The sequence below is a fragment of the Vigna angularis genome, chromosome 5, assembly GCF_016808095.1.
Source record: "Vigna angularis cultivar LongXiaoDou No.4 chromosome 5, ASM1680809v1, whole genome shotgun sequence".
Lineage (NCBI taxonomy): Eukaryota > Viridiplantae > Streptophyta > Magnoliopsida > Fabales > Fabaceae > Vigna > Vigna angularis.
In genome coordinates this window covers 40,813,837-40,828,791 of record NC_068974.1, presented here as the reverse complement: position 1 = coordinate 40,828,791, position 14,955 = coordinate 40,813,837, and the positions used below count along the sequence as shown (strand labels likewise).

At 36.1% G+C, this 14,955-nt stretch overlaps 3 protein-coding genes across 4 annotated transcripts; 2 read left to right on the top strand and 1 right to left on the bottom strand.

Annotated features, from left to right (window-relative positions):
• Positions 1 to 904: 904 nt before the first annotated feature.
• On the top strand, positions 905 to 3,457 carry LOC108339596 (adenylate kinase, chloroplastic). Its single transcript, XM_017576750.2, has 7 exons — positions 905 to 1,125; positions 1,203 to 1,289; positions 1,428 to 1,556; positions 1,650 to 1,784; positions 2,046 to 2,192; positions 2,340 to 2,414; positions 2,952 to 3,457. Exons 1-7 carry the CDS (start codon positions 949 to 951, stop codon positions 3,054 to 3,056), a joined length of 855 nt encoding a protein of 284 aa, XP_017432239.1. The 5' UTR covers positions 905 to 948; the 3' UTR covers positions 3,057 to 3,457.
• Positions 3,458 to 5,886: 2,429 nt separating this feature from the next.
• On the top strand, positions 5,887 to 8,862 carry LOC108338930 (serine/threonine-protein kinase-like protein CCR4). The gene has a single exon (XM_017576005.2). The coding sequence runs from the start codon at positions 6,187 to 6,189 to the stop codon at positions 8,554 to 8,556; it is 2,370 nt and encodes a 789-aa protein (XP_017431494.1). The 5' UTR covers positions 5,887 to 6,186; the 3' UTR covers positions 8,557 to 8,862.
• A 582-nt stretch (positions 8,863 to 9,444) lies between these two features.
• Positions 9,445 to 14,248, bottom strand: LOC108340536 (receptor protein-tyrosine kinase CEPR2). 2 transcript variants are annotated; one of them, XM_017577992.2, is made up of 3 exons: positions 13,473 to 14,248; positions 10,160 to 12,849; positions 9,445 to 9,928 (listed from the first exon to the last, which is right to left on the bottom strand). In XM_017577992.2, exons 2-3 carry the CDS (start codon positions 12,714 to 12,716, stop codon positions 9,561 to 9,563), a joined length of 2,925 nt encoding a protein of 974 aa, XP_017433481.1. In that variant the 5' UTR covers positions 12,717 to 12,849; positions 13,473 to 14,248; the 3' UTR covers positions 9,445 to 9,560. The 2 variants fall into 2 exon arrangements, with proteins under 2 accessions (XP_017433481.1, XP_017433482.1); XM_017577993.2 differs by having other exon boundaries at positions 10,160 to 12,839.
• Positions 14,249 to 14,955: the final 707 nt, after the last annotated feature.

Here is a 14,955-nt window from a genome sequence, read left to right as displayed (position 1 = left end):
GTGAGTTAAAATGGAATAAGTGACGGGTACAATTAAGTTATCATTTATGGTGCTTTGGAAGATTAAAATTACCTAGTTTTGGGTTATTAAAATATGGAAGAGCAAGACCAAAAGCAATAATTATAGATTTTATCAAGTTGGGTATCAGATTCTTGTTCTCTCTCTCTCTCTCTCTCCCATTCGTTTAAACATTAAACTTGTTTGGAAATGATTACCAATTTTAATTCTACTACTTGACTGCATTATGGATTATTTACAAAGTCTGTAATTTGTAGTGGAGGCGAGTTAAATTTTATAAAGCTTGAATTTGGTTAATATCTGAAATTCAAGATTTGAGGTGTTTACCTGCGAGAGTGGTCTCCATTAGTCTGATTGAAAAATGATTTGCAAACGATTATTAAATGATTTATAAATCTAATTTTAAAACTAAAGGTTACTGTTTGTTTTATTTACTTAAATATGTGAAGTTGTGAATTCTTTTTCAACGACTCAAAAAGTTACCTTTTAAATCAAATGTTTTATTGTAAGATTTTGAGTTGATTATTTTAAAAATAACCTTTTCTTCCTCTGCTTCATGTACTGTAAGGCATCTTGGACGGGGTGCAACATAAACTTGGAAGCAAGTAATAAAGAATATTGAAGTGAATGTATATGTAATGATTTTCACATATATCCAAACATGCCTCAATCTAATTTTTCACTCTAAAAAGTAGTGTGAATAACTTATATCACTGTTAGAAAAATGATTTACATAATGTTTAAATTTATCATTGATAAGGAAAAAAAGGATCGATAGAAATATAAAATTGGTAAATGTCTTTTGGTAGGTGGATGGCGGCTTGTGTAAAACGGAAGGGTAAATTAGGAAATATGAAAATAAAAAGTAAAAATAAGCTTATATGAGATGAAGGAGGTGATATCGAAAGGCGGAGAGAGAAAGAGAAAGAGATGGGTTGCATCGTGAATCTCAACGGCGCAGCAGCCGCATCAGTTCGTTTGCCCACTCCGACTGAAGGCGACAGGAAGGAGCGTGGATTTTGTTGTTTTCCCCGACGCCACCGTCGCCATCATCAGTTCCGACCTACTTCCGCTCCAACCGCCACCAATTCCCGTTCCCATTCTCTGGTTCGTATCTCCATTTTTCCTTCTATCATTCATTCTATTTGATTGGATTCACAATTCACCGTCATACACACAAACAGACCGTCACCAATGAAGCGCTCAATGTTATGATTTCTGGGGCTCCCGCTTCTGGCAAAGGCACTCAGTGCCACCTCATCGCCGACAAGGTTACTTCCTTTCTCTTTTTACTGCTTTACTAATGCATGCACTAACACATAACATAACCTTCTTTTTAGTTTTCCTTCAAATATGCTCATTCCTTCAAATATGCTCATTCCTTCAATTCATCTAAATTATATACTCAGTACGGTTTGGTGCATATTGCTGCTGGAGATTTACTTAGGGCAGAAATTGCCACAGGAAGTGAAAATGGAAAGCGAGCCAAGCAGTATATGGAGCAGGGGCAGTTGGTCCCTGACGAAATTGTTGTCATGGTATGTAATCTTTGTAATCCAATCATACTTTTTCTCTTCAATTCATTCTTGTTTTTTACTCTTTCTCTTACCCTCCATTTTCTTATGCTATAGATGGTAAAGGATCGTCTCTTGAAACCAGATTCTAAAGAACGTGGTTGGCTTTTGGATGGTTATCCCAGGAGCTTGTCTCAGGCCACTGCACTTAAGGGATTTGGGTTTGAGCCTCATACTTTTCTTCTTCTAGAGGTAAACATTTTGTTGTTTTCCTTTTAACTTTTCTACCTCTCATAACCCAATTTATTTTTCATAAATCAGTTGGGTGATATTAGAAAAAGGAAGCCAAATGAATTTTAATAGTGATACTCAGTGAAATTCTGTCATAATTCCCAAGATGATATATTATGATGCTGGAGACCCCTGTATTGTCGCTATAAAAGTCAATACCATTGGTCTTAAATGCAGAAAAGACAAAGTAGCTTTTCTTATCTTTTACTTTTGATTTTTCAGGTTTCTGAAGATTTGCTTGTGGAGAGAGTAGTTGGACGGAGACTAGATCCTGTTACTGGGAAGATATATCACTTGAAGTATTCTCCTCCAGAGACAGAAGAAATAGCTGCAAGGCTTACCCAACGCTTTGATGATACTGAAGAAAAGGCAAGAATATATCCCTAGTCTGTTTTTTTTTTTTCTGAAAAGATATCAATTCTTTTTTTTAGATTATTATTTTATACCTACACTCACATGTAGATTATAATTGTGTCCAATTGAATGTTCTTTACCATTGTCGTTTGCTTGACTTAGGTGAAGTTGCGATTGAACACCCATCATCAAAATGTGGAGTCCGTCCTTGCCCTGTATAAAGATATAACTGTTAAGGTATGCTCTATAAATTCTCTCTTACATGTACGCACATGCTTGTTCAACAACAAAAATAACGGCATAAGCAATCCTGTTGAACATCTGTGGAGTGGACATCATTTATAAAGCATTTCCCTATTTATCATTTTTATAGTGGATAATCCATCAACCACTGTATAAAACATGGATATCCACAATTGCATACTTGTTCTTGTGGACTAGATGCCAAGTGTATCTTCTCAGCATGAATCAAAAGAAAAAAAAATGGACTTTGTGTATTTTGAATTAAACAATAATTAGTAATATAAAACATTTCATGTATTCTGAAAGTGGAACAGTTACATTGGTTGATAAATGCTTGATGCTTAGCTACTTTAAGCTTTAATTGCTGTGTTTCTTCGAGTGTTATTAGTGGCTGGTTTCGGTCAGTTTATTTTGCATTCAAGAAGTTTCTAATAACGCAAAAGCTAAGATATAGAAGAAAATATAGTTTGGACAGGTTCTGCTCGGAATAATCGGGTGAAGCCCACTTAAAGCTACTTTTTTTGTCTTCAGATTAATGGAAATGTCTCAAAGGAGGAAGTATTTGCTCAAATTGATAGTGTACTGACAAGTCTTGTAGAGCAAAGGAAGGCTGCTTCAGGATCTGTGGCAGCATAGAAATCCATCTTTTGACTTTTTCGTATAGCATGGAGCGTTGGTGGTGATAGTAGATTCGATGTTATTTATTTAGTCATAAGAGTCTTCATTCAAATTTCTCGTGAAGATTATCTCACGGCTTTATACCACTCCATTTGGAAAGCAGTGTGATGATTGGTTTGGACCATGAACGAGGACCTGTGGCAGGGTAGTGCGCAGAATATTTTCCAAGTGTTTTTTTTTTTTTTTGAGAAATGATTACCATAAAATCGATTTTATGTAATGGCTAGCTTATAAATGGAGGATTTTGTGAATTATCATTTGCTGGCTCCTGTCAACGCTTGGTCGGTATGTGTTGTTCTTTACATTTTCTGTACATTATTCGTTGATAAATGAAAATCACATATTCGATCTTTCGAAAAGGAAAATGACCTATTCTATGTTCTTGATTATATAGTTTACTTTAATGTTGTAACAGTGTCGTGGATGTGAAGATTAATACTAAAATGATGTAATGTATTAACTCTAGTATTGCTCAAGAGAATGGAGGTACCTTTTTCAAGTTTTTGTTCATAAACATCTTAACGTCTCCTTGCTTATTCATATATTTCTTAAAGAAACAAATAACATGTTTATAGGTATAATGATGAAATTCCAGTAATTGTCGTATAAGAAAAGTATTAATTTTGTTATTCATGGTGTTTATCCTCTGAAAAAAAATTCTAATGATTATTAGGTTTTCACTTCTAATTAGGGTTTTCTTTCCTATAATTTTTAAAGTATTCAACTTTGGGTTTGTTGAATTGGTGGAAAAGGTATGGAAAAAAAAGGAAAGGAAGATTGTTGAATGGGGGAGAAAGTGAGTGTAGGAGACTTGATTAATGTAACGCAATAAGTTTGATTATATATTAATATATTTAGAAAATAAATTGTAAACTAGGTTTTAAAAAACGATTTAATGTAAAAAGTAAATTTTCAAAAATATATTATTACAGTTAAAATAAAATTTAAATTAAAATACAAAATTACTTCAAATTTTAATAAATAAAAAAATTCACAATAAACATATTAAAATAAATAATAGTTGTTATTTTTATTTATATATTTTCTTTTATGTTAGAATAAAAGAAAAGATATATATTAATTTTAATCGATTACACTCTTTTATGATCGATTATGCGTTTTTGTTTATAAGTAAAAATTAATAAAATATTTATAAAAAAGTGACTTTTCTGCATATATGGATGAAAGTCTGATGTAGAATTTATCATCATTTTCCAAAGTTTTACATTTCGTTTTTTGAGTTTTATTTTGATCAACGAATAAAACATGATAGGAAGAAAAATAAAATGTATAACAAAATTATATATATATATATATATATATATATATATATATATATATATATATATATATATATATATATATATATATATATTAGACAATGCACGTCTTATTAAAGATGAGAATAAAAGTTTTTTAGATGATATTAAAATTATTTAAAATTTATCTTATTAATTTTTATTAGGTTTACCGTCTTTCATTATTAGGTTTTCTTTATTAGATTTATTTAGTTCAATTTAAAGTTCTTCTTAGTTATACATTTGAGATATATGGTTTTTGGTGTAAAAAGGATGCCTTAAAGATCTTAAATCACTAGAGATAAAGTCAACATAAATCTTATTTTATTAAGTCAAATTGTAAGATTAAATTTCACGTTTTTAAGATATAATATATATATAATATTGTGGGATGATGGTTTAAATATTTAATTATATATCTAATACTGGACTTATATTATAAGACTTGTAAATTGTGTTTAATTATTCTAATAAATCATATACATATTCAAATTATTATAAATAAGTAATATAATTTTTTTGCCATATTAAAATTGCAAAAGTAGAAATTATTTGCTTTTAACGTGATAGAGAATCCAAAATTTAAAATGCTTCTAGAGACAAAAACATATAATTAACCTTTTTTTAAAAATTTATTATTCTCAACCATTGTTTATTTTAAGTAGTACCATTTGTCGAAAGCAATTTCTATTGGAATAAATGTAAACAAACTTAAACCCTTGTGTTCTTTTAAAATAAATTTTCTATATGAAAGTTCCTTCCTACATCAAGTTATTAGAACAAATTTTAAATTTGACCAGAGATTTTGTTGGTTCGTATTGTTGATGAATCTTTGACTTTGAGGTATATAACAAGAATTTGCCTGTTGAATGATTTGATATCTTCTTAACAAACCTTTTTAATAATCTTTCTAATTACTGGTCACCATGTGTATTATTGTTAGCTTTGCTTACTTCCATATAAGTTTGGTTTGGCTGAAAGGTCAGATATATTAGTTATTTGTATATCTTAGAATTACCGAGTAATAACATTATTTGGTTGAAAGGTTAGAGATAAAAGTCATAATCCCTCACTCATCAAATTATCATAACATGTTCGGTTTATTGCTTCTTTACAAGGAAGTTTATTAGAGAAACACGGACACCAATAAAATATGATATGAAGTCAATCGTATAAGAGATTAACGATAGTATTTTCTGTATCTAAATAAATTATTAAATCTTTCATATTTATATAATATTTTATTTTTTCATTTTTTATTTGATATAGAACTTAAACTTACACTTACATTTTAAGGTCGTCGTGTTAAAAAATATTACAGTTTCTAGTTCATAGCATAGTAAGAATGGTACCATTTGAGTAATGAATTAGTATAATGTGAAGTGATGCTATGTGAATTTGTTCTTATCCTTGTTAACCAAATTGCATTGAGAAAAAGAAACTACGTAGCAGTGATCCATCAAATTTATGTTATTATAATATAATTGTCAAGTAATTATTTTAATTATAAAAAGAAATATATTTTTTCAGTAAAATGACCAAGTAGCATATAATTTGGAGAAGGAAAACCGAGTCAGAGAACATAGATATGTAGACTCGGTCATGCATAGGTTGCTGAGTCCTAAAAACGACAGTGTTGTTTCTGTGTCTGAGTGTGACTATTGTGAAACCGCGTATAGCGTTTTGCCATTCTCCTTCTCATAAAAACCTCTTCTCACTTCCATTCTCTAATCACACTAATAGCTTCACCATGAAATTAATGAATTCTTTTACTATTCATTTACAATTCCATGGCAGCTTTACTCCTTAATCGCTCCTTCTTCTGCCACCTATTCCTTTTCCTTTTTTGTTGTATTCCATCTATAAACACACTCTCCACTGTTTCCATTTCTCAAACCCCCCATTCAAACCAAACATTTATTTGCGTCTTGCAACATCCAAATCAACAAGGACAATCAAATCTCAACTGTACTACCTTTCCTCGGACTCAGACTCCGCCTTTTACGCTTGATGTCAATCCTAACGTTACCTACTCTCAGATTGTGGGCGGCAACAGCTTTGTATGTGCTTTGGGGCCATCGTCTTCTTCCATCTCCATCATGGGGTGCTGGAGATTCTCTGCCAATGCTACTAATGTTCCCTATAAGCGCATCTACGATGGACCCCTTCTCCAAGATATTGACAGTAGCCACTCCCACGTTTGCGGTCTTGTAAATAATGGTAGTAGTAGCCTTAAGCTTGAGTGTTGGCAATGGCATGACTTCAATTCGAGCAGTGGGAGTGTGAGGAACATGTCAATGTCAAGCATGGCCGTGGGAGAGAATTTTGTGTGTGGCTTATCACCGACGGGGGATGTTAATTGCACAGGCACGGGGAGGGTTAGTAGTAGCAGAGTTGTTGTTGATGTCCCTGCGCCCGGCGGGAATTACAGTTTTCTCGCAGCTGGCTTTAGGCATGCCTGTGTTATCTCCGGTGATGGTGGTTTGGTTTGTTGGGGAGACATGGAAGGTGAGAAGCCTCAAGGGAGGTTCGTTTCTATGGCGTTGGGAGAGAACCGTAGCTGCGCACTCGGACATGACAGAAGAGTTGTCTGTTGGGGGTCCGATAATTTCACCATGCCGACCACCTTGCAAGACACTTTTTTTGAGTCAATTGTGGCAGAGAAAAGCGTTTTCTGTGGTGTTGTATCTTCCAATTTTTCCTTGCTCTGTTGGGGTTCTCCATTTTTTGAATCAGACAGCAAGGTGTTTGAAGATGTCCTCCCTGGACCTTGTCGGAAAAATTGCCCTTGTGGGCCCTTGCCCAACTCTGCCAAACTATGTCAGTCTCCAGACGTCATTTGCCAACCCTGTTACCCTCAAGTGGTTCAATCTTCACCTTCACCTCCACCTCCATCTCCACCTCCACCATCACCATCACAGCCATCGCTACCATCAAACCACTCTCGTTGGAGCAGCCGAATGGTTGCATTCCTTGTGGTTGGATGTGTGGGCTGCAGTTCCCTGTTGCTAGTCATAGCTTTCTTCCTTCACAGGTACTGCAAGTCTAAACGCAGAGGAAGCCGTGTCCATGATTCTGGCCGGTTGGATGAGTCATCTCACTCTCAACCACAACCTGACGCTGAGGCTGGATCTCGTGTTCTTCAGAAGCGCTTGAGTCACGTGATCAGCATGGGAAATGGGAGCCCTTTGGAGGAGTTTTCTCTGGGGACACTGCTTCAAGTCACTAACAATTTCTCTGAGGAGAAGAGAGTTGGAGTTGGCAGCTTCGGTTCAGTGTATCGTGCCACTTTGGAGGACGGCAAGGAGGTTGCTATAAAAAGAGCCGAAGCTTCATCCTCCACCTACACAGTCTTGGGTGCCCAAGTGGACAAAGACAATGCTTTCATGAATGAGCTAGAATCTCTCTCCAGACTCCACCACAAGAACCTGGTCCGCTTGGTGGGGTTCTACGAAGACACTAAAGAACGCATTTTGGTGTATGAGTACATGGACAATGGGAGCCTCGGTGACCATCTCCACAAGCTCCAAACTTCAGCTCTAATGTCATGGCCGGTGCGCATCAAGGTGGCTCTGGATGCTGCCAGAGGCATAGAGTACTTACACCAATACGCCACTCCTCCGATCATTCACCGTGACATCAAGTCTGCAAACATATTATTGGATGCCAAGTGGACTGCCAAAGTCTCTGATTTTGGACTCTCCCTAATGGGACCTGATCCTGAAGATGAGGAGGCTCACCTTTCACTTCTGGCAGCTGGCACTGTTGGCTACATGGACCCTGAATACTACAGGCTTCAACATTTGACCCCCAAGAGTGACGTCTACAGCTTTGGCGTGGTTTTGCTGGAGTTGCTCTCAGGATACAGGGCCATCCATAAAAACGAGAATGGGGTGCCAAGAAATGTGGTTGATTTTGTAGTGCCATTCATTTATCAAGATGAGATTCACAGAGTGTTGGACAAAAGAGTGCCCCCTCCCACGCCTTTTGAGATAGAGGCTGTGGCGTTTGTCGGTTATTTGGCAGCAGATTGTGTCAGGCTGGAAGGTCGTGACAGACCAACGATGTCTCAAGTTGTAAATAACTTGGAAAGAGCATTGGCTGCATGTTTAGCACAACCTACACTCTCTAGGTCCACCACATACTCTTCTTCGCATTAGCGTTATCCTCTTCCTATTTTGCTCTTTTCCATCACGTACTCTTCACGTTCATCTTCAGCTTCCTGCATTCTGACACAGTCAACTTTTGTATATTGCATCACTTTTTCCTTTCTTCATTTTTTCATACTAATTTCGACGTCACGCCTCACACCAGACTACTCAATTATATATACTAACCCGGTCCATTTTTGTTTTACAATTCTGTAATAATTTGTAATTGATGATGACGCCAACAAGTGTATCATTCATTCATGATTCTATTCTGTAGCAAGCAAGGAAATGGAAATTATTACGTGGAATTAATAGTTTGAATCAGTGTGCATTCTAAAGCAAAAATAACACGGTTCACATCCCTCCTTTTCATTTTCTTTTTCTAACAGCTACTGGTTTCTCGGTCAATGTTTCGCTTATTTCTTCACGAGACAAAGTCCAATAGAAGGAAAATTTTAAAGAGGAGATCTCTAACAAACCAAAATATATGTGCTTTTCAACTTGTTGAATCTTCATATCTATCGTTGACATGTGTGTTTCTAGACTCTTTCCTTTTATTTCAACAACTCAAGTGACAAAAGAAACCACTTAGGTGCAGTTTTGGTATATAGAAGAAATGGGAGCAAAGCAAAAAGTTTTTGTATTTCAAACTTAAAGTTTTTTCTTCACAAAACGTCTTTCTTACCAACAAAAATCTGAACCACTGCTATAAAGTGGGTCAATATTTGAATAAAAAATGAGTTTTAGAAATAAAGATGTTTTTGGAAATAATAACTCGAAAGAGAAAACCACAATAAAAGGAAAAGGAAAAAGTGAAAAGAGCTTGGGGTAGTGGTGTACTATAATACACAAGATACCTAAACACGCAAAGCGATAAAATAAGAAAAAAGGGTTTGGTAGCAACCCTTTAGGAAGCCATAATAATCATATATATGTATGTCGGCATGGTTACGAAAGTGCTACAAAGTTAGGAAAAGGGTTCACATTACAATTACATTTTGAAAAGAAACTCATCAGAGAAGGGCATTTGTGTCCTTGTGATGACGGCATTTTGGAGATTTCAAAGCACAAGGTTCTGCATCAATTAGCATCTTAACAACCTCTCTCATGGTGGGACGCACAGAAGGAAGCTTAGTGGTGCACTTGATGCCAATCTTCAACACTTTCATCATATCTTCAACAGACTCAGATGCCACCCTTTCATCAAGAATGTTGAGAATACTTTCACGGTCATTCAGATGAGTCAAAACCCAATAAACAATATCCTTTGCCTCTCCATAATCCTCTTCAATGGGTTCTCTGCCTGTCACTAATTCTAACAGTACCACTCCAAAGCTATAAACATCACTCTTTTCAGTGATGTCAGTGGCATAAGCAAGTTCTGCATCAACCATGACAATATATACATTAACCACATGCTATTGAATTTCAAACATACATAAATAGGAAGCATATGTCAAAAAAAAAACTCAAGATTCACATTATCTGATATATTTTACCATTCACAAGTGTACTATGATGTCTCTGAACAGTTTCAAACATGAACATCAAATGCTTATGAAACATAAACGGTATACTGAAATTTCCCGGGAGAAAGCATTTGCAAACTTACCTGGAGCAATATAACCAAGTGTGCCAGCCAGACAGCTATATCCCAACTGCTTATCAGATTTTTCTGCAAACCTTGCAATTCCAAAATCAGCAATTTTTGGCTCATAATCCTCGTCAAGCAAAATGTTGCTGGATTTTATATCCCTATGAATAATAGGCGGATTACAGTCATGGTGTAAATAAGCAATTCCTTTTGCAGCTCCCAGAGCAATTTTATACCTCTGTTTCCAGTCCAAGTCTGGCTTCCCATCTTTTATCTGTCCATGGAGAGCTTGAAATAGATTACCATTTGGCATGTACTCCAACACTAAAAGGTTGGATCCTCCTTTAAGTAAAGAAGCATAGAGTTTAAGTATATTTCTATGCCTAATTTTCCCCAAAATCTCCATCTCTGCAGCTAAAATTTTCACACCATCTATTTTCCCTAGTTGCTTGACAGCCACCATGGCTCTATTTTTCCTCAATTCCACTCGATAAACCTTTCCTGTGCCACCACTACCTATCAAATTATCTTCATCCAGATTACATATTTCATCAGCATCGATATCTACTTGGTGGAAAGATGCAAGTTTCCATTTTTGACTTATTTCCTTCTGACGTTGCATGCTATTTTGTGCACCATGCTTGAGGCTTCTACAACTCAAAAGCAGCAAACCAGCTAAAATAACAACAAAAGTAGAAGCAATGAGAAAGATAAAGACAAATTTATTAGCAGGAACCCTTGGCTGATCATGGCTTTTGGCGCAAATCTTCAGATCAGAATTCAGGGAAGGTTTTACTTTTCCCTCGAAACACAGCCCCTTGTTTCCAATAAAAGCTTTCTCTCCTCCAACAATAAAAAGACCAGATGGGATTCTTCCAGAAAGCAGGTTTTCAGAAAAATCCACCGAGCTTAACTTTATGGCTTCTAAACTATCTGGAATAGAACCTTCAAGTTTGTTTCCAGATATGTTAAGAGAGTTCAATGAGCTCATAAGTGAAATTGACTGGGGGATATTTCCAGATAGAGAATTCCAAGCAAGATTCAAGTCCACTAGTCTTGCACAATTACCCAGTTCTGGTGGTATTGAACCAGTTAAGGAATTCACTTCTACATGCAAAGAGGATAACTGCTTCAGAGATCCAATTTCAGGCGGTATTTCACCAGAGAAATTGTTGCTGCTCAAGTAAAGCTTCTCCAAGTTCACCAGCTTGCCAAGTTCTGATGGGAGCTTACCTGAAAACCTGTTTTTTGTCAAAACTACCTGATTTAAGCTAGTAGACAACCCAATTTCTGAAGGTACAACACCAGTGAAATCATTATACGCCAAATCAATTATCTTTACATACGGAAGTGCCCAAACCTCATCTGGAATTTTCCCAGATAACTGGTTCATACTGATCCTAAATCTCTCCAGAGATTTACATGTAGCATAAGACTCCGGAAAAGTCCCTGAGAAATTGTTTTGCAATGCAAGCAAAAACCTCAACTTACTTCTTTCACACAAGAACTTTGGGAAATCGCCTGCAAATTGATTTTCAGATATGTCAATACTTTCAAGTGCTGAAAAACGGCCAAAATTTTCTGGAATTGTCCCAGTGAAGTTGTTTCTATATATTGAGAACCCAATGAGATGGCGCATATCTGCAAATCCTACAGGAAGTTCTCCAGAAAATCTGTTTTCATATAATTGAAAAACAACCAAGTTCTTCATATTCCCAATTTCCTCTGGCAACCTACCATACATGTTGTTTGCAGAAAGGTCAATCTCCCGCAGATTGGTGAGGTTTGCAAGCTCTGCTGGAACCTCTCCTGTCAAATTATTTGAGAAGAGCTCAATCTTGTAAAGATTCTCTAACTTGGAAATTGATCTGGATAGTGTTCCAGAGATTTTGTTTCTTGACATATCCAGTGTCTCCAATGCCTTCATTTCATACAGTGATTCTGGAATCTCTCCTAGCAAATGGGAGCCACCAAGATAAAGCCAGGTCAAGTTCTTCAAATTTCCAAGAGTCCCTGGAATCTCACCTTCATTGTATGCATTTTCCCCAAGACCCAGTGAAACCAGTCCGGTTAGACTCCCCACCCAGCTAGGGATGCTTCCAGAAAAGTAGTTTGCTGAAAGGTCAAGAATTTGCAGGTTTCTCAGCCCAGACAAGTCTGGGATTGCTCCCATCAATTGATTTCCTGTTAGATTCAACACTCTGAGGCTGGTACACCTGCTTATTTCTGCTGGAAGCTTTCCGTAAATTAAATTTGACGGTAGTGAGAGAACTTGCAGGCTCTGCAAAACTGAGAGTGATGGGAAAATGACACCAGAGAGGGACTTATTGTCCAGTGAGATTTCTGTGACTCTCCCAGAAACTTGATCACATGTAATTCCATAAAAGTCACATGGAGAATCTGATTCATTCCAGGAAGCCAAATAATTCAAGGAGTCCTTCAAATGGTTCTTGAACTGAAAAAGAGCAGGGCTTTCCGACGTCTGAGACACACAAGGCGGGAAAATAGAGTAGAAGGTGAGAAAGAACACTGCCAATAACTGGAAAAAGGATAAGAGACAGGGGCTCTTGGCCATTAAGACAGGATTCGGGGGCAAATCTGTCAGTTCAGATAAGAAGTAGAATCATTGGAATGCCAGCAAGGTGGATGATAATATTCGAACTTTGGTGATCAATAAACCATTATTGCAGGGACCATCCTGGAAACAACTGATCAGGGAACAAAATCATACACTGAGATTAAATTATAATCAAGTTACACATTAATATAGAATGCTAAGGAAAAGCAATATGGTGATGTAAGAAAGCAAAGAAAGGTGACGTTGGAAGGTCAATTTTGTTTGTATCTGTAGAGAACTATTGCACCGTCATTACTATGATTCTAATCAAAGAATTGAAGAAAGGGATAATGCTTTGAAGTCACTCATTCGCATCTTTGGCACAAAAGAGGTTCTGATCTAATTTGCTCTGAAAGCAAAGCACACATAATATAATTATAGCCAAGTGCAGTTTTTCTTTTCTAATCATGAGGGACTATTACTAACAACCCTGCTCTGGACATCAGAATGAAATTGAAATGTTTTTTTAGAATTTAGCAGGGGCCAATCAATCACAAGGTAATATGCTTAAAGATAGAAAAGTAGCTTTTCAATCGGAACAGGTTAAAATGGTAGTAACTGTTACAACTTACTATTTCAACCTGAAGAAGTGCCCTTTTTCCAATTCCAAATTCAAAACAAAAGAGCTGAACAAGAAAATGATAAAAGATTGAAAGAAAAAGAATTTCATTTGAGTAGCAAGGATTAACCTGGCTTGAAAAAAGAACCTGATACCTGATTCATAAAAACTGTGCTGGACCTCCGAAGTCTGTCTTCATCTCTTCTTCAAAATGAGAGGAAAACAGAGTCTTGTTTTGTTGGTAGTGTTAGAAAGATTGTTGTGTTAGTGGGATGTGTTGGAAAATGCATAGACACGGAGCAGAGAACAAAAGGGTGTTGACAGTTCCATAGTGTGTGTATTGGTATTGAATTGGAAGTTTCCAAAGGAATACAATACAAGAGTGAAGAAATCTGTAGTGGAGTAGAATTGGAGATATTAGAGCTTGAGCATTAACTCTAGCACTAGCACTACCTCTCGGTAGTGGCGTGTGTGAGTGTGAGACCGAGAGAGAATGACAGAAAAAGAATAGTTTCGAGAAACATATAGCGTGACATTGAAATCGAAATATGCTAAAAGAGTGAAAGAAAAACAGAAAAAGGATAGCTTGAGTTTGACACCATTTCATAATGTCAAGGAGTGAACCAGTGATTGAAGTTTGGTGTGGGGCAAAAATGCTTTAGAGATTGGCATAAGAAGGTGCTATTCTCTCTCTCTCACTTCTCTCCACTTGTTCCACCTTCCATTCATTCATTCATCCATCCGCTACTAGTGAAATGGATGGACCACTATAAAGAACACACAAGTACACACCCATTTTCCCATCCACTCATTTCCCTCATCGACCTCTTTTCGTTTCACTGCATCAATAGCAACTTTTTCACGAATCAATTCCTATACATATTACTCAATCAATCAGTCAATACTCATCCACTTTCCACGAATCTACACTCTCCATAATACCAAACAATATACACATCAAGCTTTTACCTTAAAAAAATCATACCTGACACACTTTTACATTCGTTTGATAGAGAATATAAGGATAACACACTTTTACATTCATTTCATACCAAATACAAGGATAAAAGAGTAACGAAAGTATAAAAATACTCGAGAAAAATCTGTTCGTATAAGATAAATCCAACTTCTACAAATGTTACTCATGCGGTAACATATTTATTATCAGTTGATCTTGAGTTTATCCAGCTTACGCATATAAATATCTTTCGTACTTGTTTGACATCTTATCCATCTCTTACTGTTGGCTGACTGACAGATTTATTCATCAGTTCTTAAAATTTGTAAATAAGAATCAAGCGAAGCGAAATCGAGCTGGAAAAAGAGTATATTATTCAATAATTTTTAGTATTCTTGTGAGCTATGGAGACCACAGCCATGAGTATTTTGACGAGAGTTTGGATAAGAAATGAAAGTTGTGGATTATTTCATTGAAAAATATAATTATTGAGAATAACAGAAACATGATTGGATATTAAAAAATTGTACTGGTGTGACTCTGCATAAGTTCAAGCTCAATTAAACAATAAGGCCTTTTTCTTCATTTCTTCTGTTATTTCTGTTCTGCCTTTTTCCTCTCTTTAATGTAATCATTGCACGTAAAAACATCGTGGCTGCACTGCAGTATAAGTTAATTTT

Bases quoted from the DNA above. Each gene is read 5' to 3' on its own strand.
- LOC108339596 (XM_017576750.2), top strand. From the start codon at position 949: ATGGGTTGCATCGTGAATCTCAACGGCGCAGCAGCCGCATCAGTTCGT. The intron at 1,290-1,427 runs GTTACTTCCTTT...TTATATACTCAG, and splicing joins GCCACCTCATCGCCGACAAG to TACGGTTTGGTGCATATTGC. The intron at 1,785-2,045 runs GTAAACATTTTG...TTGATTTTTCAG, and splicing joins ATACTTTTCTTCTTCTAGAG to GTTTCTGAAGATTTGCTTGT.
- LOC108338930 (XM_017576005.2), top strand. From the start codon at position 6,187: ATGGCAGCTTTACTCCTTAATCGCTCCTTCTTCTGCCACCTATTCCTT.
- LOC108340536 (XM_017577992.2), bottom strand. From the start codon at position 12,716: ATGGCCAAGAGCCCCTGTCTCTTATCCTTTTTCCAGTTATTGGCAGTG. The intron at 9,929-10,159 runs GTAAGTTTGCAA...TGGTTGATGCAG, and splicing joins ACTTGGTTATATTGCTCCAG to AACTTGCTTATGCCACTGAC.